The 24,610-nt window shown below is 37.5% G+C and overlaps 1 protein-coding gene, 1 long non-coding RNA gene and 2 other non-coding genes across 4 annotated transcripts in view; 3 read left to right on the top strand and 1 right to left on the bottom strand.

Moving 5' to 3' along the window:
- LOC134742673 (uncharacterized) overlaps positions 1–24,610 on the top strand; it is a 294,576-nt gene that overhangs the window by 47,432 nt on the left and 222,534 nt on the right. The window contains exon 2 of the mRNA XM_063675862.1: positions 14,758–14,966. Within this exon, the coding sequence (XP_063531932.1) occupies positions 14,758–14,966 (209 nt within the window). The remainder of the gene's footprint in view (positions 1–14,757; positions 14,967–24,610) is intronic.
- Positions 5,168–5,240, top strand: Trnay-aua (transfer RNA tyrosine (anticodon AUA)). The gene has a single exon. It is a non-coding gene; the product is annotated as a tRNA-Tyr (tRNA).
- On the top strand, positions 5,530–5,604 carry Trnai-gau (transfer RNA isoleucine (anticodon GAU)). The gene has a single exon. It is a non-coding gene; the product is annotated as a tRNA-Ile (tRNA).
- LOC134742815 (uncharacterized) lies at positions 9,595–10,591 on the bottom strand. The gene is made up of 3 exons (XR_010127968.1): positions 10,481–10,591; positions 10,098–10,205; positions 9,595–9,722 (listed from the first exon to the last, which is right to left on the bottom strand). It is a non-coding gene; the product is annotated as an uncharacterized LOC134742815 (long non-coding RNA).

Below are 24,610 nucleotides of genomic sequence, written 5' to 3'. Positions count from 1 at the left end.
AGGACGAAGGCCAATCGGGCGTCCCAGGTGTCCCTTGGGCGATGCTGTAGAATTGGACTTGTGCGATCTTGAGGCCAAGACCAATTTTGGATCGCGACCCCATCAAGTTTATTTTATCTACCCTATGTGTCTGGCAACTTAATAATCGTATTCCGGATGAACTGTTGACTGGACTGATTATTGGAATAGGTGTTGTCAAGAGTGTCATAACTGTAGCATTAGCCATGTTGGAAATAATAAAACATCTTTGACCGAGAGAGCACGAAGCGGTGGCAAGAGGGCCTCCGTTGCAGTTTGGCCAAAAATGCTTTCGTTAGACCAGTTGTCTGGCTGTTTTTACCTTTACAGGTACAGATCGTATTTCTCAACCGATTCTCGAGAAATTTTGTCAGCAGATCGATAATTATTTTTTTGTTCAGTCATGATTTTTGCAAGGTCTATAGCTCAGAGTGCCACTAGTTATTTATGTTTGACATCTTCGTCCATTAATTGCCACTGATACGTTGTCGAAGTTTAATAGGATATCTCGACGCTTACACGTCCGCCGCGAGCACGGGCTTGGCGGTAATTGGATCCAGCAGCGGTTAATGTGATTGTTGCGGTCGCCGATTAGGGTTGTCCGCGCTGATTTGTCTGGTCGACAGATTTGTCAATGTAGGACGGAAGCCTGATACAGCTTAAACCTGTTACGGGTTTGATCTTATTTTGAGACTGCATTGAGGGTCGCTTACGTTGTTTGGTGCATGTAAAATGAAGTAAAAATCGTGCGTGAAGTGCAATAAAATAAAAACCGGCCATGTGCGAGTCGGACTCACGCACGAAGGGTTCCGTACCATTACGCTTAAAACAGGCCAAGTGCGAGTCGGACTTGCCCACCGAGGGTTCCGTACTTTTTAGTATTTGTTTGTTATAGCGGCAACAGAAATACATCATCTGTGAAAATTTCAACTATCTAGATTCATGAGATACAGCCTGGTGACAGACAGACAGACGGACAGACGGACAGCGGAGTCTTAGTAATAGGGTCCCGTTTTTACGTACGGAACCCTAATTAGGCAACGTACCTATAAGTAAGAGATATAAGATCAAAACCGTAACAAATTGTTAAATCTCGAGCTCCGTGTATAATATGTGTAAACTCTAAACTTACCTACGACGTGGATGAAGTATGAACGCGGACCGCACTTGCGTGTGGAAGGAAGGTGCGTCCGCTGACACTTCGCAACGGAACCGGCCGGCGAGCGCGCGCGTCGCTTGACGCAACGCGACCTGCTGCGACGTTGATTTCGACACCAGCGGGCTTAGCACGGTTATTGTCATATTGCGCGTGAAATGGTTATTATCATATTGCGCGTGATAGGACTGCTGTCTTCTAACGTTATCGTAAAAAACCGTCATTTTGCGAGCATGGTACCGGGCTACGATAACAATATCCCGTCGATAATGCAAGTAATCGACAATCTTTTTTTTTTCCTTTTCTTGATGGACTTGAGGGCGGTGTTGCCCGTAGCCAATGTCACGTAAAAGGGTAGGAACAAAATAAATGCTCTTAGAGCACGACGCTGTTCGGTGGTTGTTGTAGTTGTCTTGTAAAACCGATAGCTGGATTTTACGAGAAGCACGTGGACTACCGGCCGTTGACTCCAAAATGGTGGTTAAACACGCTTTGAGATTAATTCTCCATTCACTGCACACTACCACATTAGATTATTGTATAATAAAGCTATCGATATTACACTTTAAACAATATTAATGAGCAAAAAACAAAGGAATTAATCACGAGGCTACTATCAAGATGGCGTTAGAACCGGAAGTCTCTAATCGACAATCATTCGTTAGTGACCACGATTGTCTATGCCTAGAGTTTTTGAAAGATCCATTCAATAGGTGGCCTTATTCAATTGTCGGACATGTGTCAGATGAAGTTTGAACGCGAATAGCTAGATTTATTATTACACTTCGAAATTATAGGCCATAACACACCATCGTACTGCACCGTGACCTTGGAGCAATTCTAGAGGGTCCTTTACGCTCATGCGCAAATCACGGCGCGAAGCCGCGAACGCGAGTGTGGAGTCTAGTTCGCTATTCAGCGAAATCGACTCCACATTCGCGTTCGCGGCTTCGCGCCGCGATTCGCGCACGAGTGTGGAGGGCCCTTAGGAATAGGGACACAAACAGTGTCCCATATTTCCATGTTTTTCTTTTTTTTTCATGGAAATATGGGACACTTGGCAACACTGGCGCACGTGTGCGGCAGTCTGTAAGGTAGGATCGCACCGTTTTGACGGTTCGGTGCGATAGTATGGAAGCCCACGCCAGTACTACCTATTCCTAGAACTGCACCAAGGTCATTGTGCGACGCCCCCATAAGTAAGAGCGAGAAAGAGATATCGCTTTCTCGCTCTTACTTATGGATGCGTCGCACAATGACCTTGGTGCGGTGCGACGGTGTGTTACGACCTGTAAAGGCAAATACGTCAAAACGGTGCGAACCTTACAGACTGCCGCACACGTGCGCCAGTGTTGCCAAGTGTCCCATATTTCCATGAAAAACATTCATTCATTCATACATGACTACGATAACAATATCACGTCGGTAATGAAAAAAGTTATCGACAATCATTCGAAAGTGACCACGATTATCTATGCCTAGAGTGTATGTCAATGGCTGGCCTTATTTAAATTTCGGACGTGTCGGACAAAGATTGAACACGAATAGTTAGTTTTATTACTACACTTCCAAATTGAAAAGAGTTTAAATGAGTGACAGTTGAGTGACAGCTTTATACAAATTGACTTGCATTATATAGTTTGTCAAAAGGGCCCTCCACACTCATGCGCGAATCGCGGCGCGAAGCCGCGAACGCGAGTTTGGAGTCTAGTTCGCTAATCAGCGAAATCGAATCCACACTTGCGTTCGCGGCTTCGCGCCGCGTAGTCTGGAGCGCACTAAACATGAATCTAGTATAACATGGATCGGTCATGAGGGGTGGGGCGAAATGACCGAACGGGATAGTCTTATGTATCTTTAAGTAGTAGTGACAGAGAGCAATATATTACTTTTTGTCTTTGTCATAGTTTCACTTTTCCACCGCTGCCACAACCGAAATTGTGGCAAACAAATAAGTACGTGACATGTCATGCTTGTTCGTTGCTTGTTTAATTATTGTTGTTTTCTATGAAATTGTGCTTTCTCTTATAAAACATAGTGATGGTTAGTGTTTTGAATTGATAAAATAATGGTGAATTGTTCTGTAATGGGCTGTCATAGCCGCTCTGAGCAAAAATATGAGAAACCTTTCACACGTAAGTACGGTATTTTACACCTTCCTCTTAACGCAATATGTGAGAATAACATCGTAAAATTACGTTACACTCAAAGCAATGTAGAATCAAACGATTTCAATAAAAATATCACAATTATTTACGCAAATTAAAAAACATTATTTGTAAAATTATCCGCCCAAATTACGTAGGTTGTTTGTGGTAATCTGTCAGCTACTCAGACGAGTCTGAGGTCAGCCGTTTTTAATCTTCTTCTTAATTTAGCTGCATAACAATCATGTTAGGGATACCAGATGAAAATATCATAATTTTATGGGTAATTTTGACCTCGAAGTTTTTTCGTATTTCTAATTCTAAAAAATAAAATAAACAAATGTTGTGAAGATTAAATGTGGTGTACATTAATTGGTGTGAATAATGTGATTGTGATTTGTGATTTCATAAAATTTTAACTCATAATACATTTTATTTTACGTTTTATTTACTAAACATGTTTAGTTTTGTACCACCTGCGCGAATTATAGGAGGTATTTCATTGTTCATACGCCTAAATAGAACGGCCCATTGACATTTTATTCAACAATTTTAATACCGTCAAACTTTGCCTCCAGGGTAATCGCCCCAACGTAATTTTTACCAATATGGTATCCCCACGTTTATGACGTCATCTATGTCTATCCCTTACGGGCGCACGCGGTAGGCCGCATCTATGTAATGCTACTCGTAGGTCTATGGGGCTAAAGGACCGTCTCATTTCAAACATAGACATTTCAAACAAGAGAGAGAATCATACTATCTTTGTCTTACACTATTACTAGCACCCAAAAGAAAAGGATGAGTCTAGTTTTTTTTGTTCTTATTTACTGATAAGATTTGCTTGACCAACTATAAGGCCCCATACGCACGAGAGCTTAAAAAGCGTTGCGTGTGGGACGCACCCATAAGTAAGAGCGAGAAAGCGATATCTCTTTCTATAAGCTCTCGTGCCAATGGGTGGGGCCTAACATGCACGGATAATTGTGTTCTCTCAACTTAAAGCACACTCGAGCGCGAATCGCGGCGCGAAGCCGCGAACGCAAGTTAATCTAAAGCGAAATCGACTCACGCTCGCGTTCGCGGCTTCGCACCGCGTAGTCTGTAGCGGGCTTAACGTTTTGACAATTGACAATATTGACATTGACAAGCACGCGTGCGCGTCTGAAGAAAATACAAACTGACTAGAAAAAAATATATACTGATTTGATGGGAAAACTAAAGAAAATGCCACCGATAATGTAAGTTTTTCTAAAGAACAATAATTTATTTATAGAAAAAGTTATAGTTCGTGTAGATTGTTTGACCAATAATCAATAACTGACTTTATCATGAATTTGTTTTTCAGTCGATGACGATGCTTAGGCGCAGAAGAAAATGCTAGCGAAATATATATATATATATACTCCCTGTTTAGACACGTGGAAAGAATGAGTGGAAAAAGGCTAACAAAGAGAGTGTATAAGGGAGATGTAGAAACGGGAGTTGGGAAGGGGCAGACCTCGGCGGACTTTTTCTGATCAGATCGGGGAAATCCTGAAGAAAGGCCAGGTAGAGCACCCTAAACCGGCGAGCGTGTATGAGGAACGTTATGAAAGTGAAGGTAGCGAAAGAGGTATGTCAGGATCGTAACAAGTGGAAATCCGTGGTCTCTGCCTACCCCTCCTGGAAATAGGCGTGATTATATGTATGTATGTAAGTTTGTTAAACTATCACTAACTGAACGTGAACTTCCAATATTACTTGGAACTCCGGTGGCCGTTTAAGAAGTGTAACACTCTTACGGTAGATATCGCTAGGGTCCTCTAGACCCATATAGTGGGAAGATTTGCTGACTATGGATGAGGTCTTGGTGGCTCAATTGGCAGAGCGCTGGAGTATAGATCCAGAGGCCGTGAGTTCAAGTCTCACCCAAGGCAGTAATTTTTCCACTTTTAAATTTATTCTAAGCTTAATAGCATCGATCGCAGACGTTTCTGCTTGTTAAAAACTACGTAATTATTCATACATTTACTCACACTATAGAAAAAGTGCATAAGGATTCTAACAAATATTAAAAACTTTGAAACCCGTCGACCTCACTCAAAACTTCAAAAACATTTTTTTCTTACCCTGTCTGTACCTATATTCTAGAACCTGGTTTTGTATGCAAGAATCCAAGTTTATTGACAAAAAAGACCACCACACTTTGTGCCATAAATTATGTAGGGCTCCGTGGCTCAGTTGGCAGAAGCGATTGGACCGATGTTCCAATGGTCGCAGGTTCGAGTCCTGCCGGAGGTGTAAATTATTCCATTTTTCCTTTAATTTAAAAATCTGGAGTAACGCTCGCATATGTTTCTGCTTAAAAAAAAAGTTAAGTATGGGTATTAGCACATTGTGTGTGTGTGTGTGTGTGTGTGTGTGTGTGTGTGTGTGTGTGTGTGTGTGTGTGTGTGTGTGTGTGTGTGTGTGTGTGTGTGTGTGTGTGTGTGTGTGTGTGTTAAGATCATTTCTTACAGGTAGATGTTGCTGAATACTGAGAAACAAAAAAATCCCCCTGACTTAAAAACGAGAGCTTTCTAAAAGTGACATTATTTTCTCATAATTTGCCAATGAACCGCCATACTAGCCTGCACCACTATACAACTCATGACCTCATCTAATCTATTTTGTTTCTGTTTCAGTCATAACATATTAGAGGACACTCAAATTATCGAGGACATGGAAGACTTATTTAGAAAAGGGATAGTCATAAAATTTAGCTATCGAACGAAAGAAGAAAAGTTCTTACATTCCGCCTGGAACAAACCTCTCAGCAAGTGGCATGTCCATGCATTTCGAATAGTCAATAGTCAGTGTTTATTTGTAAAACATATGTAGGTGAATCTATTACAGTGTAAAGGATTTTTTTTACAAACTTAAGTTGCAACGTTGCAATGTATGTATCAAGTCCTGCAAGATAAATTAGACCACACTTCCCTGTATTCGATTGAGCTAAAACTTCACATACACTCTTTAAGTTGGGTGATAACATAATACATTATATAAGTTGGGTGATAACGCAATATTATGGTACAGTCAGCTGCAGAGAAAAGGCACCCCCTGCATACAAATTTAAATTTGCATGAACGTGGGGTACCTTTTCCCTGCAGTACCATCGAATATCTGATGATGGACGCAGGAAGTGGTCATATAGGAGGTCATAGAAGGAGATAAAATAACGCAACCGAATTTGTGTCTGGATTTGTTAGAATTGTCTTGATAAGTATTAGCATAGAGTAACTTATACTAGAGTGGTACTGTCATATTAAATTTTGTAACCCCAGTAAATTCACTGCCATCTGTCGACACACTTTAAAACTAAAAATGAAGATTTATAAAAATACGATAAAATTTATTTAGATATAGATAAATGATTTTTTTTATTTGCATTAATTATTTTTATGATTTTGACCCATGTTCTTTCACTGATATGCGTTAAAATTGTTAAATAATAAACGAAACCGTCAACGCCATCTATACGACTGTAGGCCAAAACTAGTAGCGCCCTCTGAACGATAATCAAATTTTCTTGATTTTCGAGGCACGTTTTTTCCTTAGACTGTATCCATCTATTGGTATTAGTGAGGGCTAACGCGTATGAATTCGCCGCTAGGGGCGCTAGTGTAGATGGTGGTCTTTTCCATAGTTCGAAATGTCAAATGTCACTTCAATGACTGACAGCTGTTCTTTAGTGTTTTGGACCACCATCAACAGAGGCGCCGGACTTCCGGTTCGAGCGCCATCTTGATAGTTAGCATCGTGATTAATTACTTTGTTTTTTGCTCATTAATATTGTTTAAAGTGTAATATCGATAGCTTATTATACAGTAAACTAATGTGGTAGTGTGCAATAAATGGTTTAACCACCATCTTGGAGTCAACGGCCGGTAGTCCACGTGCTTCTTGTAAAGTCTAGCTATCGATTTACAAGAGCTAACAAATCACCGTACACTGTCTTGTACAACCGTACAATTTTTGTCGTTTTTAAACCTCTTAATACCTTGATACTGGCGAAATAGTCCCACTGGGCTGAAGCCATAATTTTAAAAGAAGAAGAAGAACAGAGGCGCCAACTGGTGAGCAAAAAAACGATAGTCCTCCTTGCCTGTTAAAAGAATCGGCAATAAAAACTTGTATCAAAAATATCAGTTTGAACAAAATCCTTATTTCATTTTATTTATTTAACATTAAAAGTCATGTGCATTACAGAAGATGTTAGTAAAATGTAGTCAGTACATTGACACCCGGGTAGGGCACATAATGTTAGTACTTATGAGGTACCTACAGAGGGCTAAAGTTTTTGTGCTCACCAGTTGGCGCCACTGTAGATGTAAATTCTTCTATGCTTATTTTTATAAAATCAATACGTTCTAATATACACAAAGGTATTTTAACGTCTAAATGTGCCATTTTTTCAACTTGTTTAATTTTGCATATATTTTAGTTGGCAGTTTTTATAAACCACTAACATTTATTGAGCTATATCATGTTTACCATGATTAATCAAAGACGAACAAAGATTTACCACAATTATGAATAAGGAAGGAGTTAAGTAAATTCCCGATAAAAAAGCTTGAAGCCCCTAAAACTTCTTTGCATTGGACATTTTGAAAGACCTCCATCTACACTCGCGCCCCTAGCGGCGGAATTAAACGCGGTAGCCCTCATTACCTACACTAGAGCGGTACTGTCATAGTAAATCTTGTAACCACAGTAAATTCACTGCCATCTATCGACACACTTTAAAACTAAAAATGAAGATTTATAAAAATACGATAAAATGTATTTAAATATGGATAAATGAGTTTTTTTATTTGCATTAACTATTATTATGATTTTGACCCATGTTCTTTCACTGATATGCGTTAAAATTGTTTTAATGACAAACGAAACCGTCAACGCCATCTATACGACAGTAGGCCAAAGCTAGTAGCGCCCTCTGAACGAGAATCAAATTTTCTTGATTTTCGAAGCACTTTTTTCCCTTAGACTGTATTCATCTATTACGGAGTTATATCTATCTTTGTTACCTACTTATACTTATATTATAATCTATTGCTTGTACCATTTATAATGCCTGCATATCTAATTTAATTTAACATTTTTATAATATGTCAAGAAGCTAATAATTATAACAATAATTTGGAACCCTTTTCAAACTCAAACATATTTATTGCTCATAGTATTACAAATTACAAGAATACAGACCCTGTAAGGGCACAGCAATTTTGTTTTGCTGCAACGCACACAGCAATCCTACGGTTTTTTTTGTTTTGTTTTTATATTTTTCTTTTGTTTCTTTTATATGTGTGTATTGTGGCAAAAGAATAAATGATTTGTCTATCTATCTACATTTACTTAATAGGTTTGTGTAAATAAACTTCGTTTATTTTCTTGGCAATGGTTGTATTACTTACTCATTTATAATATTCTCTCCAGCAGCACAGAGCCGACAATCCGACATTGTTACATATCTGTATCAGAGTTTACATTAGTAAACATAGAAGACTGACAACGCCGCGAGAATTGTCATTGTTGTAAATGGAATTTAAGTTACTTATAGCAAAGACATAATTATGTAACTCCGTATAAGCAAGATAAATAGTGTAAGGAAAAAATGTGCCTCGGAAAGCAAGAAAAAGTTATACTCGAATAGATGGCGCCACACCTTTAGCCTATACTCATCTCATCAAGGGGGGGCAATATTTCTCACTTATAAGAAACTAGTTATAAGAAACATGTACAGTTTGTGCCCAAATAAACATTAAAACATTATGTCCTGTCTTTGTTTGTAACATGTATTTTTCTTTGTAGTGCACAATAAAGAATTTTATTATTATTATTCCACCTACCCAGGGTCTCAGCCAGGTATAAGTAAATGTCTGTCTCATTTACAGAGGGTTCCATTTATAGAGATGAGACTTGAGGTTATTTCAGTTATAGAGGCTTGTTTTGTCTCAGCACTAACAGAGATAATTCAGTGCTAAAGTATCGGGACCGCGCTATGAGTCAGCTATAATAGAGGTACTAAGTACCTAACAGTGACAGATTTATTACGTATAAAGCTAAAATAAAAAATAGGAATAAGCGAAACCTATTCACCTATGTCGAGTCCATTAAAGTTGCGGGGAATGCTGTTTTGTATGAAGATTGTCCGTCTTGAATGTTTACTAGTCTCTACTTGTATAGAAACAGGTAAATAGTTTAGGTAGGTATTCGTGTGATAGTAAAACATAGGCGACATAAGTATGTATTTATTAAGCTCGCTAGCAACTCGCAAGCGCACACTCTTAGTAACAGCCGGTTTTGTGCATGATGCTTAGGAAGTCCTTGAGGAGCGCCTTCCTTAATTTCTCCCTTGATCCAAGAGAAGTTTTCTGGAAGAAATAGAAGGAAATAAGTAAAAGTAGGTTCATGTGGCAGCAACAGAGGAAATATTTTCACATGAGAACAGTATATTTGCACCCAAGATATACTAACTAATCGCCGGGAACAATCATTTGTCTTTATGTCTGTAAACAAGGCGCAGATTAGATTAGAACTGGGTGCCTTATTTAAACCTAATATTGCATTCCCAGATTATGTATCTCAGAGGTACCTAACTATCAAATAATAGGTACCTATCTCATTGCACAATACAGCCACACTCATACTTATTCAAAAGAGTAAAAGTTACCTACTAAGACAGACCTAGTGGAGCGTTACAGTTTTTTTTATGTCTAGTACTTAATTCGGTACTCAAAAGAACCTACCTTCTATTTACAGCTATTACAAATTGCTTCAATAGCTACTGGCTCACAGTAGTCTGACCAATGGACTAGTTGCCATCAGCTAGCAGGTGTTATTACACCTGTTAGAACCTAAAACAAAAAAGTATCTACCTAGATGTAAGTTTTTCAAGTAGATTTTCCCCCTTAGGTTAGGATTTGAATGTTGAGGTAAAAAGTAGCTTAGTAATGTAACCTAACCTAGGTTAATAGCATAAGTAAGAGATTGTGCAACAGATATCTTATCATACTAACTTTTACATTTATAATGTGAGGTAGTATTTAAGAGTTTAGGAGCATTGTTATCGAGACGTTTGTTTGACAGACATGTAAACTTTACGAGAAACACTGCAATTTTATAGCTTTACCTTTAGGTGTTTTAGTAATCCATCACCGTTTTGACTTTTGAGGCTCGGCGTTAAGTTCGGCACATAACTGTAAATATGCGAAATGCCCGAAATTCTTCGTTTGGCATATCAGACGGGTTGGAAGAGTGTCTTGATAAAGCTATGCACGAGATTTTTAGACGCTCTTTTTCTTTAACAGCATCCGCGAGTAGGAATAATAAAATTTGACTTTCCTGCAAAGAAAACATTGACAATATATATACAGCGGAACATTGTAACTAATAACTCAATATCATAGAAAAACTGATATTTACCCGTAATTTATACCTTAAAATTGGTTTATTCAATAATTTTGCTTTCACGACAAGGCTTATCGTCACCTAAGAAGCACGTAGATAGAATTAACGAAGTTGAACTGTCAAAATGGGACAATGTGTCAAATTATCCACCGACGGCAACGACTATGTTATGCAAATTGTCGTCTGTCAAGCTCCTGTCATCTACCGCTGTCATTCTGTCATCTACCGCTGTCATTCTGTCATCTACCGCTGTCATTCTGTCGTCTACCGCTGTCATTCTGTCATCTACCGCTGTCATTCTGTCATCTACCGCTGTCATTCTGTCATCTACCGCTGTCAGATGTGGATAACTATCACGATTTCGCCCTATCACGGCCTTGTCACGCTACCATGCTAAGCCCGCTGGAACAAAATGGCTGTTCAGTGTTTAAAGTCCGGGGTGCCTTGGAAGTTTTTTATTCATACAGGGGTTCTTTATCCAATTAGACATCAGGCACAACTGCCGTAAAGGATATAAAATTTATTACAAGTTGTTTTAACTGAATGTCGTAAATGCCTCTGTAGCCTAATAAATAATGTGCAAAAACAAGTGAGGACTCAACAATGTTGCGAGCTCTTGCCAGTTCAGGAGCGGCTTTCGAACTAAAAACCCTACGCTGTATTTTAGAAAAGAGCTGATACTCATCTAACTGGTGGATCGATTTCTATCACACATAGCTAAGCTAAGAACTGCCGCAAGGAAAGTCGCTATCACGTAAACAAAACCGCGTTGAAATCGGTTCATACGTTGGAGAGCTGATGCCACAGACAGGCAGACAGGCAGACATTGGCTTCAAACATATAACACCCCTCTTTTTGCGTCGGTGTTTAAAATAAGACAATAGGTATTAATAAAATATACCTACATCTCGAAATAATCAATTTATTTCTAATCTACATCCCATGCCCCAAATAATGACCTTCGATCTGAATCCTTTAGTTTTCTTATGTTTTTTGTAGCTTATCATATTAACAGTGATCTTCGTCAATAATTTGGTTATAATAATATATATACTTACTTACTTACTTCGCTGGCTCAGCGACCCGAAGTGGATCTTGACCTCCGATACTACTGTCCGCGCGCCAATTGCGTGCATTCGGAGGTCGAGGAAGTGGGGGGGTGTGTGCCGCGCCCGTACGTACAAAATGACACCAGTCACTATCACTCTGTCATGACGCCCAACATTCCTAACGTTCCTCAGCCGTGCACGGAATTCACGCGCGGACAGTAGGTTTCGCCATTCGTTCCTATTCTGTGCGATCCGACGCCATTCAGCCGCCTATATAAGTAACTAATAATTATTGTACCTAAACTATACTGTCTACTGGTATAGTTTGGGGTTAACGTAACACGAAATGGATAACATAAGCATTTCCTAGGCTAGATTAGTGGGACTAGATCCTACTGGGATTTTTCAGTCAAATTAGTTTTCGTGAAGTGCAATTGGTTCAAAAAAAATATTTTGAATAATTCGTGTCACGGAAGTTTTGTTATTAAAATTCGTGTCAGCCTACGAGTTATTCAAAATTATTATACTATATCAACTTCGTTCGAAATAAAATCAAATTGGAAAAACCACAAATTGGTCAGAGCGTTTAATATAAACCAGTTTCATTAAGCAACAGTTGAATGTAATGGTTGTGGTTGCCTGTTAAACCATGTTGACATCAAAGCTTGAAGTGTTTTCTTTTTATCTGAAAACACGCAAAATTCATGAATAAAGGTCGTTGAAGACAAGATGTAGGTATATAACTATCACACAATAATTCATTATCGATGTAAGTAGGTATGCATAAGTACAATGAGATACCTGATAACTGATAATATTGCGACAATCATTTGTTTGGCTAGGTAACGGATATGTTTGAACAGGAAATTAAGTTGGAAACGAATTTGATCAAAATCTCCTTTTCTGAACGTAGGTACCTTGGTTAATTTGTAAATATTAATGGGGTTGGCAAATATCAAAGGTTTTTATAGATGGCGCCAGCAGGTTTTACTTGTCTCTAGTTTTTAAATGTGGTATTGTGGTACCTGATAACTGATAATATTGCGACAATCATTTGTTTGGCTAGGAAACGGATATGTTTGAACAGGAAATTAAGTTGGAAACGAATTTGATCAAAATCTCCTTTTCTGAACGTACCTTGGTTAATTTGTAAATATTAATGGGGTTGGCAAATATCAAAGGTTTTTATAGACGGCGCCAGCAGGTTTTACTTGTCTCTAGTTTTTAAATGTGGTATTGTGGTACCTGATAACTGATAATATTGCGACAATCATTTGTTTGGCTAGGTAACGGATATGTTTGAACAGGAAATGAAGTTGGAAACGAATTTGATCAAAATCTCCTTTTCTGAACGTACCTTGCTTAATTTGTAAATATTAATGGGGTTGGCAAAAATCAAAGGTTTTTATAGATGGCGCCAGCAGGTTTTACTTGTCTCTAGTTTTTAAATGTGGTATTTTCTATAAAAAGTGACCTTATTTTTGATGGCGGTTACGCCATTATTAACGATGCTCTGATATAATAACAATGCCGCGCGACGCTGTGCGGCGTAAGCGCCATCGACAATAAGGTCCCTTTTCATAGAAAATGCCCCAAATGGCAAATATAATCAATCTAGGCCATATAATTCCAAAAAAGCAAGAAGTTGACACCAATGCTGGAGCCATCTGTAAAGTCCTTCGACCGGCCAACCTCATTGCGAAGTAGATTGTTTCAATCGCAGCGCTACCCCCAACACGAAATAGATTAAATAGTATAGTTGATCATGCTTTTAAAAGTTCCTGACACTTTTTGATAGAAAAAGATAGTCTTATTGCGATTCCTATAAGAGGAAAGAGAAAATAGTGCCATGCTTTGTCCTTATCACCGACCGGGTTTTTTTTTTCATGGTCGGGTTATGGCAGCATAGGTAGGAGGCGATGGCGAAATACCGAAATTTATAAGAGTGAAAGAGAAAATAGTTATTTGTTATACAAGGGTGCAAAGTTGAATTTTACCCGCGAGTGTGGAATTGAAACATGAGCAAGCGAAAGGAATCTATAGTTGAACCACGAGCGAAGCGAGTGGTTCTAAAATAGAATCCTGAGCGTAGCGAGTGTTTCAACACACGAGAAGTAAAATACATTTGCACCCGTGTGTAACACAAAACTTTTCCCCTCACTATAACGAGGAAAGTGCAACATCAACAGGCGCTAGATCATCTTCATCACTGGAATCACTAATTTTTTTACGATATTATAACAGAAAACACTAGAAATTCTGATTTTTACGTGAGTCGGTGAGAACAGTAAAAATTTTGTTGACAATGTTGACATTTCTGTTCTGACGTATGAAATGTCAACGATGCGTTTTGAAATTGCATCGACTCAACTTGTGCGTTCAGAATTATATTTAACATCATTATAAAAAATCTAACGTTTCTTATGGAATTTTAAGGTTTATGACTTAAAATTATTAAATAAAGCTAAATTTGGTATTTTTTATTACATTCTCAAACCATTCTCAACATTTAATGATAATTAATATCGAACGAACCATTATTATGAGCGTTTTACGTTTTGTTACAGACAGACAGACAGATGTCAAGCTACTTAAACACGCTCCATCCAAGGTCAAATTACTTTCCCCACTAGTGGATAAAATGCGTTTTTCCCCGCTTGTTTTAAAGGATAATAGACGGCTTTCCGAGCTAGTGAGGGGAAAAGGATTATGCTGCCATACATTAATCTGTCAATACATGAATATGTCTTTCTCTTACCCTTGGTCGCTCGGTTTCATGTCTATAACTACTATACTATGTCTATGCTTTTAAAAGTTCCATTTCGTGCATTGTTAAAAGATGGTTAAAAGTAACTTTTATATTTTCCGCCATCCATAGGCTTCCTGTTATCATTGCTTTAAAGTGTAATATTAGAATATTCAAATAAATATATGTATCTCCTTGTTCCAGACACAAAAGCCCTAAAAGACGTCCAACTAATAGCGCCATCTGCCGTCCGTCTCGGCGACGAGGTGCAGTTGGGCTGCAAGTGGACGCTGGAGGGGAACGAGACCCTTTACAGTGTGAAGTGGTATCGGGGCAGGCAGGAATTCTTCAGCTATCTGCCTAAGGAGTATCCTTTTACGAGGATATTCCCCCAGCCCGGGATTGATGTTGATGTAAGTATTTTTCTTTACAGTGCTAAATAAGTTCAAGGTTTGCCGGTGCCAGTGAGAAAATGTTAATTATTGGATACTGATTCGTCTCGCTTGAAAGAAGGAACACTGGCTGATAAATCATACCTAAACTAAAGAAAATACAGAATTAAAAAAAAAGTGACCAAGGCATGTCCAGTGTTCGAGGTGGGATTCAATCCAGCGTCTTCAGCATTCGCGGCTAAAGCCATCGCCATTACTCCGGGGTCACTTTTTTGTAGTAGGTATATGGCATTAATTTCAGTTTATAGGTCTACCGCTTAAATGAGATTAGTTAGAATAGAATAGAATAGAATGTCTTTATTTCGCTTTAAAATGTGGTACAATGAGGTTGGCAACTGTCAAAGGTTTGCAGAGATAGCGCCATCATAGCTTGCCCCTTTTTCTTTAAGATTTGGCTTAAAGGGCTGGCATCCAGGGCATTAAAAAAACAAAAATTTGACATGTATGTAGTTATCGCTAATTGTGCCAAAAAACTCCTCATTTCTCGCAAAGTGTACTGATGGCGCTTTTAATTTCACTACTTCGATTTTTTCTCATACCCAATCCAAAGATATTCTTTAATATCATACACCTGTACGTTCCTAAACTTGCTCGATCAACCATAAATTTACCTCAAGTACTTATTCCAAAAATCCTTATCCTTAATATTGACCACAAAAGTTACACGTGCTTTCAATTTACATTAGGTACATTTATATAATATCTGACTTAAATAGAAAGCCTAAAATCCTGAAGAAGATCCCAAAATAATACATTAAAGATATTCTTAAACTTATAAAAAGAACTCTTGAAGAATTAAATTATCATTAGGGCAAATGACTTTGGTTAGCCTTTGTTCTTTAAGGCATAGATCTTAACAAGTTAAAACGTGTTTTGTTTTCTTTAGAGGTATTAGAGGCTGAGGAAATAACTTCAAGGAGGGACTTCAAAGATTGAGATAACACTGGTTTAATCTAGCAAACAATGAGTTTAATCACGATCCGAATAAAATGCCTAAAATTTGATATTAGCTTTAAGTGGCTTGTATATCTTAAAGTTGACAAGGTGGTTCCTTGACAAATGAAACACGAATCACTATTTCATTGCGTCCTTTTGAGTAACGTGAAGGTAATATCTTAGGAAATTGGGTCCTACTCTACGCTATCCCGAACCCCGGGTTTTTTTGCAATGGTATAATATGCACGGATATATATATATATATATACATATATATATATATGTGCCATTTTTCAACCAAAAGGGTACTTATTGTCGTTTGTCAATAAGGCGCTATTTCCATATAGCTACAATTCAAAATTAACCTTATCGACAAGCAACAATGTGGTACCTTTTGATTGAAAACGTCACATATGTTTATGTATGTGTTGACAGACGGTTACAGATTTTTTTTCTCCATTGTTTTGAACTTTTACGTAGTATTACAATTACTGAATACGTTTGGTGAACGATGAACATTTATTCAAGCATGAACGTCGTGTGCAGTGCTCAAGAAGCCGTGTCGTTTTAACAAAATATACGCGTCACCAAGTAAATGTATCGAATAAACTAAAGCGATAGGGTTTTAACTCACGATCACTGAATACACATTGCTCAGTGTGCGAATCATTGTTGTATTATGTACATGTTTATATCAGTTTTATTTCGATATCATTTTGCACAAATAAAATCACGGTGCCGTTACGTATATTATATCAATATCTGGTGGAAGGCACAAATGTAATCTGCTGACAGCTCTGGCACGTACCTTTTTTTTTTTAACGTTGGGGAAATGCGTTTACGCATGCCACCTGGTCCGGGGGAACCAGGAGGGATGACGGACTAACCAGAGGACTAACGTCTAAAACCACCAACGAGTGCCGAATCCGCCTTAGATGGGGTGCCGCAGGGTCGCTATCAGCATTCGACCGCATCCTACGATCGACGTAACGTATGGTATGTCTCTTGTTACCTATTTGTAACGGAGCGGTCCATTAGGTCTAATTCACTAAACGTCCATTCCTTAACAGTATACTCCCCGAATGTCCATTCTTCGAAGGTCCAATTCCCCGAATGTCTGTTCCCTGAAAGTCAATTTTAAAATCTATTAAAAGGCAAAATAAGAGGACGTGCTAATAGAAATCAGTACTTGTAATTTCTATTAAGTAACAAAAGGTGTAAAATTTCACCGACTAAATCTATCAATTTTACATTTTTGCGACTAAAATCGTTACCGGCCTCTTAAAAAAATTTCTTTAAGTTACTGCAAAAACCAAATACAAACTAGCTATCACAACGAAAACGAGAATAAAATTTAAACTCGGAAAATCTTGTGTAATATTTATCCTGGACAACTTTAAAGCGATGTGAACTATAAAGTTGGATTCATTAATAACTAGCAAAGTGGACGGTCAGCCGGGAATGCTCCGCGGTCGGTTATTCATAGTTTCTCGGTTGAAGGAACATGACTCGGCTTGTTTTTCTATAAAACACTAGATTTATGGATTTTATAAAGCAGTTTAAACAAGTTTACCCTTAAAACACCGTTTCGTGAATTAGCCCAGTAAAGATACGGTTTCGCAAAATAAGATATTTAATTTACGCTGGAAAAAATAGGCCCCTTTTTTATTATTGTTTGTATCTCCTTGGATTTCACGGGCCTATAAATCCCCGGTCTTTTGATAGGCTTGCGTGGGGATATATATCTAACACAGAGGCCCCTTGGAGAGCTTTAATGTCATGTAAAAATATTTATTATTATTTTTAACTGCAAGCATAACGACATATTTGCCTGAAATCAGTAAAAAGAAAAATAAAAAAAAAATTATAGATACAGTATGTAAAACGAATAAATCTACAAATGTAGGTCGCGTGTGATACATGCCTTAATTTGATAGAGATAAATAGTATTAAGTAGTACTTTAGTTTACATGCGTATTAAACGATTTAGAAAATATATTTTCATAAAAATCCTACAGAAAAAAACATTCATACCTAATAGGTATATACTTGTGCCGGAAAGCATATATTAATTAAAAGATATTTTTTTAAACTTTAGTTCGAATATAATACTAAAATCATGAAAATAAAATAAAAATATCCGTTAAACCAAAAACATCGCCGGTAAACTGGGGTGACTGAATCGCGGGGAAACAGTGGTCATCGATTTTTAAACTATAATGAGTTGCTTTCTAAACGCTTCAATCATGTATATCTCTTAAGGTTGCTAACCACAAATTATAAAACTCTTAAGCGTGCGTTCAAAAATCAACTCCCTATTTCTCATAAATATTTTATTTATTTATTTATTTTCACTATTATTTCCGGTCAGTGAAATGACTGGAGTACAAATGCAATGATCCTTCTATTGTTCTTCGCCTTAGTTCCTCGTGCCGGATTCTGTTGCTTTGCTGTTGCGAGTTTTGTAGGTACCGAGCATACTTATCTCCATAGCACTTTGGCATTTTGCGAGTTTGTCTCTATGTTCTGCTGTTAATGACCAGGTTTCGCATCCATATGTCATGCATGGGAAAATGCACGTATTGAACGTCTTTCTCTTACGTGGGTACCTAGGTCTAATGAAAATAATATGTGTATCATCATACACATATTATTTTCATTATAATTTTCTATCATGATATCTCATTATGTAATCCTACAAGTTAGATAAATAAACACTCACCGATTCCAACCCGCGTCAGCGTTAGATTCAGTTGAACTACGTACGGCAGTAAACTAGGTTATATAGGTCGTTAACGCACTTTTCATGTTTTATTGTTGTCGTTGTTATAATCCCTTTACGGCCCGCACTAAAAATCTCACCGGGAATACGCATAAACAGACCCTTTACCGCATACGAAGCCATATATGGCGGATATGATATTCAACTCTAATGCCGGCCATTAAAGTTCAAATTTAAACAAACATTTTGTATTACATGCAGTAAGGGGTTAACTGATATTGTTGTGCTATTGATATGATATGACGCTTTGAGTGTCTAAATGTGACGTTTATAATCATAATCAATTTATTAATAACTAGCGACCCGCCCCGGCTTCGCACTGGTGCAATGATATACATACATAGGGACAGACAGATAGCAGGAAGCGACTTTATTTTATACTATGTAGTGATAACAATAACAGGTCATAAGTTATTGCCTATACGTAATTGTTTTCATTTTCTATCACATGCATAACGGGGAGTACTCCGAAGAATTGTTCGGTTTAATCCCTGCCGCTTCTTTCTCCCATCGCTCTACCCACGTCAGATGTCAACTTTAGCCAGTCTTTCTCCGAGACCACGGGGACAATGCCGTCCGCAAAGCGTCGGAGGTAAATTTTGAAGTTTAACCCTTAAGAGCCCGTTATCGATTTTAGTCACAAAAATGTAAAATTGATGAATTTAGTCGGTGAAATTGTACACCTTTTGTTACGTAATAGAAATAACAAGTACTGGTTTCTATTAGCAAGTCTTCTCATCTTGTCGTTTTACACATCAATTTTTTGTAAACAGACACTAAAAATTTGTAATGTTATTTTTTCTGATGGACCTTTAGATACACGCGCGAAAAGCACGGATTTTGTCGGTCTTATTTGTAAATAAGGCTAAAAATGGCAATTTTGTATTACACATACCCTGTACTCAACCTTTTACAGACTACATTTTAATTATTATGACTTTGAAGTAGTGTAAATGAAAGTTAGACGAAATCAATTTTCTCCAGAAATTACTTCTAAACAAGTGACAATTTCTTTGAAAATCGACTTAATTTCAACGTAATTTTGATACATAAACAATCTACAACATTTGCTGAAACTGATATTATACATCATTTTGTATAATTTACCACCATAATTTTTTGATGAATTTTTAAAAACTGCCCCTTTCATTCATATATTACCGGTGATGAACGCTCGCGACCGATTATTAAAGGCAAGATGAGAAGACGTGCAAATAGAAACCAATACTTGTTATTTAGATATTACGTAACAAAAGGTGTACAATTTCAATGACTAAATCTATCAACTTTACATTTTTGCTCTAAAATCGTTACCGGGCTCTTAAGCAGGCCTGACGCTTTTTTTACTTTTGCATATTGATTACGGTAGATATGTAACAGCGTTAATAGAAAACTAATTCCTTGCCTTATTTTTATTATTAATTAAAACTAAAAACCCCGTGGCCCACACACAACATAACAACACACAACATATAAACAAACACAAACAACATATGCCCACTGTATTGTAATTATTGACATAACAAAACCACAGTAAAAGTTATAAAATAGAGCCATTTACTTCCGTACTTAAAGGATAAAAACGGGACCCTATTACTAATACTTCGCTGTCCGACCGTCTGTCCGTCTGTCACCAGGCTGTATCTCATGAACCGTGATAGCTAGACAGTTGAAATTTTCACAGATGTATTTCTATTGCCGCTATAACAACAAATACAAATTAAGTGGGGCTCCCATACAACAAACGTGATTTTTTTTGCCGTTTTTTGCGTAATGGTACGGAAACCTTCGTGCGTGAGCCCGAGTCTCACTTGGCTGGTTTTTTATTTTATAAAACAGTGAAATGAGGTCCGAAGATAAAAAATACCTTACATTTTGCTAGTTTTGCGAATGAAAAAACGGTTAATTCATCCTCTCTAACCCTTAAATATTATGGAAATACCCTGCAAAGCAGTGGCTACACACAGACTACTTGTCTTGATCCCTACCCGTACCTCCCCTCTTACCGTCCTACCCTCTTTGCATTTTAAAGCGAAATTTCACCAATGTGCGGCAGTGTGCGGCACAAGCATTTTGTACTGAATATGGTTGTGCCGCACACTGCCGTACAATGGTGGAATTGCGCCTTTATGCACACCTAAAAAAAGAAAAGAAACATAGAACAAGTTAAAAATCTTTTTAACCATGTAACCGTTCATGACCCATATAACCATTCCGGTCGCAGAATTATCAAAGTAGTAACTAAATGTCAGATGTGTCGAAACGGTGTCGTAACCGTTACTACACTTTGCGACTGTGTTCAGTTTTGGTAACTTAGTGTGGTCGCCGTGTGCACACAATGTGACCAGAATTGTTTCAGTAACTAAGTGTCGTCGCCGTGTGTACACTTTTCGGTAACAAGGTGTCGACACATTGTGTACACTTTGCGTTCAGTTTGCGACCAAATCTCTACACAATGTGTCGTAACGGTTACTGAAATATTTCGAAACATTGTGACCGCAAATGACAATATAAAATACCTCTTAAAAACTAAGGTTTGTCAAACTGTCCATTAATAGCAGTGTTGCCAGATCGTCCCAAATAGGACGATTTTCCGTCCTTTTTAATGCCACACCGTCCTTTTGTCGTCCCTTCCGAACTACCGTCCCTTTTGGGCATCGAGCGTCCAGTATAAAAGATTTTATGCCATGTTGTCAATGATTGACGTTATGAAGTTCGGGTCTCTACCATCTCTTAGCGCCTATCCCTTTGAAGGTATGCTTTACAGTATTAAAAACCTGTTACGAAAAGGGGACCAACCATTGGCGCAAGTAGCGAATCGCATACAAGAACTGTCGAAATTGAATATAGAGACTACTTGCAAAAAATCAGATCCCGCCCTCAAAAACGAAATTTTACTGTAAACTGGTGAAAAAGTTTTTAAGACAGTCAGAATTAGTAAAAAATACTCGATATCTAAAAACAATAAGGACAAGTGGTTTCTAACTACTGACAAAATTTTAACAGAAATGCAATACGCTACTTGTGTAGAAGGAAAAATAAAAGCCTTCGGCGGGAATATAAAAAACAAATATAATTTTTTTTAAATTGCCATTTAAATCATCAAACATATTAAATAAATATATGCCATAGCGCTCATTTATGAAACTGAAGAATTGAGAGAATATAATTTAGACGACATTAAATGCAAAGATTTTGCTATGGATTGCAATACCGAAATGGTATTCTTTCCATTGTTATCGACGCTTCGATAAATAAACATTAATTATTAACATTCTCTAAGCATACTTTTTTTAACCCTTATCTTGGCAAGGCTCAAAATATTTTAAATTTTAATATTTGTTTAGTGGTTGACCATACTAAACTATTAAAAAATAACAAGAAAAAACCAGGGTTTTCCACTTTACGAGTTTTCGCCCGGGAGGCTATTGGTCATTAAAATCGGTTCGTGGCTCGCAGTCTATATATTATATCACAACCACCCGTTTGTACTTATTTAATACTTATTTAAAACTTAAACTACTAAAACGACTTGCTGAGATCGTTATACAGGATAATTAAAAATGAACGACTTAATTATATTAGGTATTCTAGTGAGATCCTCATAAATAAAGAATACATATTTAAAAAATGCAAGAAATGTCACGGAACGCTCACTTTTTGTATGTACTTTATATGTAACAATATGTGAAAAATAAACTTTTATGCCAAAAAAACTTCCAATTCAAGAATCACCAATATAGTACCATGTTTTGTATGGAAAAATAAAAATAAAAAAAGCTTTAAATGATCTAAAATGACTTTTCACTAGACTTATATTGACCGGGATATAGACCGTGATTACCTTTTGTATTGTTTTTGAGCTCCCGATATCCCCGATATGATATAATGAGGGTAGACAGAGCGCAGTCTACACAACTTTGACACCCAGTCGCTATCTTCAGTCACCCGTGAATAAGATGCATGTAGCTGCGTCGAAATATCGGGAGCTCAAAAACAATACAAAAGGTAATCACGGTCTATATAGGTAGTGAAACTAGCCGTGAATCATTCAAAACTTATAATTTTTTTATGACAAAAACAAAAAATCTGGACACAATTTAAGAATCACCCGATTGCGTCGAGGAATCATTTGTATTTTTGTTTGTTTTATTTCCTTCTTGCTTCTTTTCTTTGTAATTTGTCATCATCATCATCATCATGTCAGCCGATAGACGTCCACTGCTGGACATAGGCCTCCCCCAAGGCTCACCACTCCGACCGATCCTGTGCCGCTCGCAACCACCGAATTCCCGCGACCTTCACCTTTGTCATTTGTATTCTGTAGCAATTGGTTAGATCTGAAAATAAAGATAACTTGCGGTCACGTTGGGCAAAAAACTATGTTTAGTTTGTTTTTCTCGGGGCAAAAGGAACAATATTAATATGCAAAATAGTAAGGTACAGAAATACCAAATTTTTGTTTTGGTCACAAATTTTTACGCAAATAAATCGTACTTTTTTGGTCTGTCACTATTATTTCTACGCCATTATAGCATATTTTTGAACCGCTCATACGAAAAGTACGTAAAATCGTACTAAAATGTGCGGTTTAGCCGAAAAGTACGATTTTAGTACGGTTTTGGGCGGGGTACGTTTTAAGTACGTATGCTATTCAAAAAGTACGTAAAATCGTACTGAAAGGTACGATCTGGCAACACTGATCTGAAAACAAATGAGTACAAGGAGCCATTTTGCAAATCCAGTAACTTTGTTACTACTTTTGACATATGTCTACACAGTGTCTACACAGAGTCTACACAGAGTCGTAACATTGCGACTACTTTGTGACTGGAATTTTTCTCAGCCTTAAACCATATTTTTACATCATAATTACCAAGTTTAGTAGTATGTAAAGCGTTATTTTTATTATTTAGGTATATTATATGCATCGGAGCACTAAAATTGCATCAAATAATGTAGTTATGAACACATGCACTGAGAAGTAAATAATTTCATTTCTGGCTAAACTAAAATAATGAGGTGGCGCGTTGATAAAATTACACCTAGTTAATCAAATCACTCGAGCAGTTTAATTTCCCATAGTATTTAAAGTCATAATGTAATATAAATGCAAACAATAAATACTTACGTTTTGTAAATCCTTCTTAGCGATGGCGTTTGTCACTTGTTTATTTTTATTTAAGTATATTTCCATCTGACAGTTCCCATTTGAAACCGAACAAAATGAACGAATGAACGAATGATTTTGGGATAACTAGTCGCAAACTGGTAACAATGTGTGCACACGGCGACGACACTTTGTGACTGAAATGTGTCTGTGTCGAGCCTTCCCCATTTTGGTAACGACGACGTAACGGCGACCACACTGCGACCGTTTTGTGACCAGAAAAGACGGTGTCGACGCAAGATGTGTCTACACCGTGTCGTAACGGCGACCGAAAATGGTTGTTAGGGGAAACCAAACCATAACTATAACAGCTCTGGACAGAAATCCGAATGGGATTTTCTTCTGCTAAGGGAACCTTATTAATCCCTCATCAAATCAGGCAAGATGCAAGCGTTCATAAACTATTACACGTTTTCATACTTTTAAACTGCGAGCCAGCGAAGTATCTTAATAAACTTTATCGTAGCTGAGCTCAATTCAGAAACTGGCTCCGAAAATACCTCATAATCTTTTACGAGCTGATTATTTTTCATCGCATTATTCCGACGTACGTGCGAATCACAACTTTATTATAAGAAAATACTTTATTATTCCGAACTCGTATTTCTTTGATAATATCATTAAGCTATTCATGATAGAATTTTCCAAATTGTCCTCGATGTTGTTTTTATTTACGTCAATTGGTCTTCCTTGTGCCTCATCGGGTTAAAATTATTT

This window comes from Cydia strobilella, chromosome 7 (genome assembly GCF_947568885.1).
Source record: "Cydia strobilella chromosome 7, ilCydStro3.1, whole genome shotgun sequence".
NCBI classification, from domain to species: Eukaryota; Metazoa; Arthropoda; class Insecta; order Lepidoptera; family Tortricidae; genus Cydia; species Cydia strobilella.
This window is presented reverse-complemented; position numbering and strand designations above follow the sequence as displayed.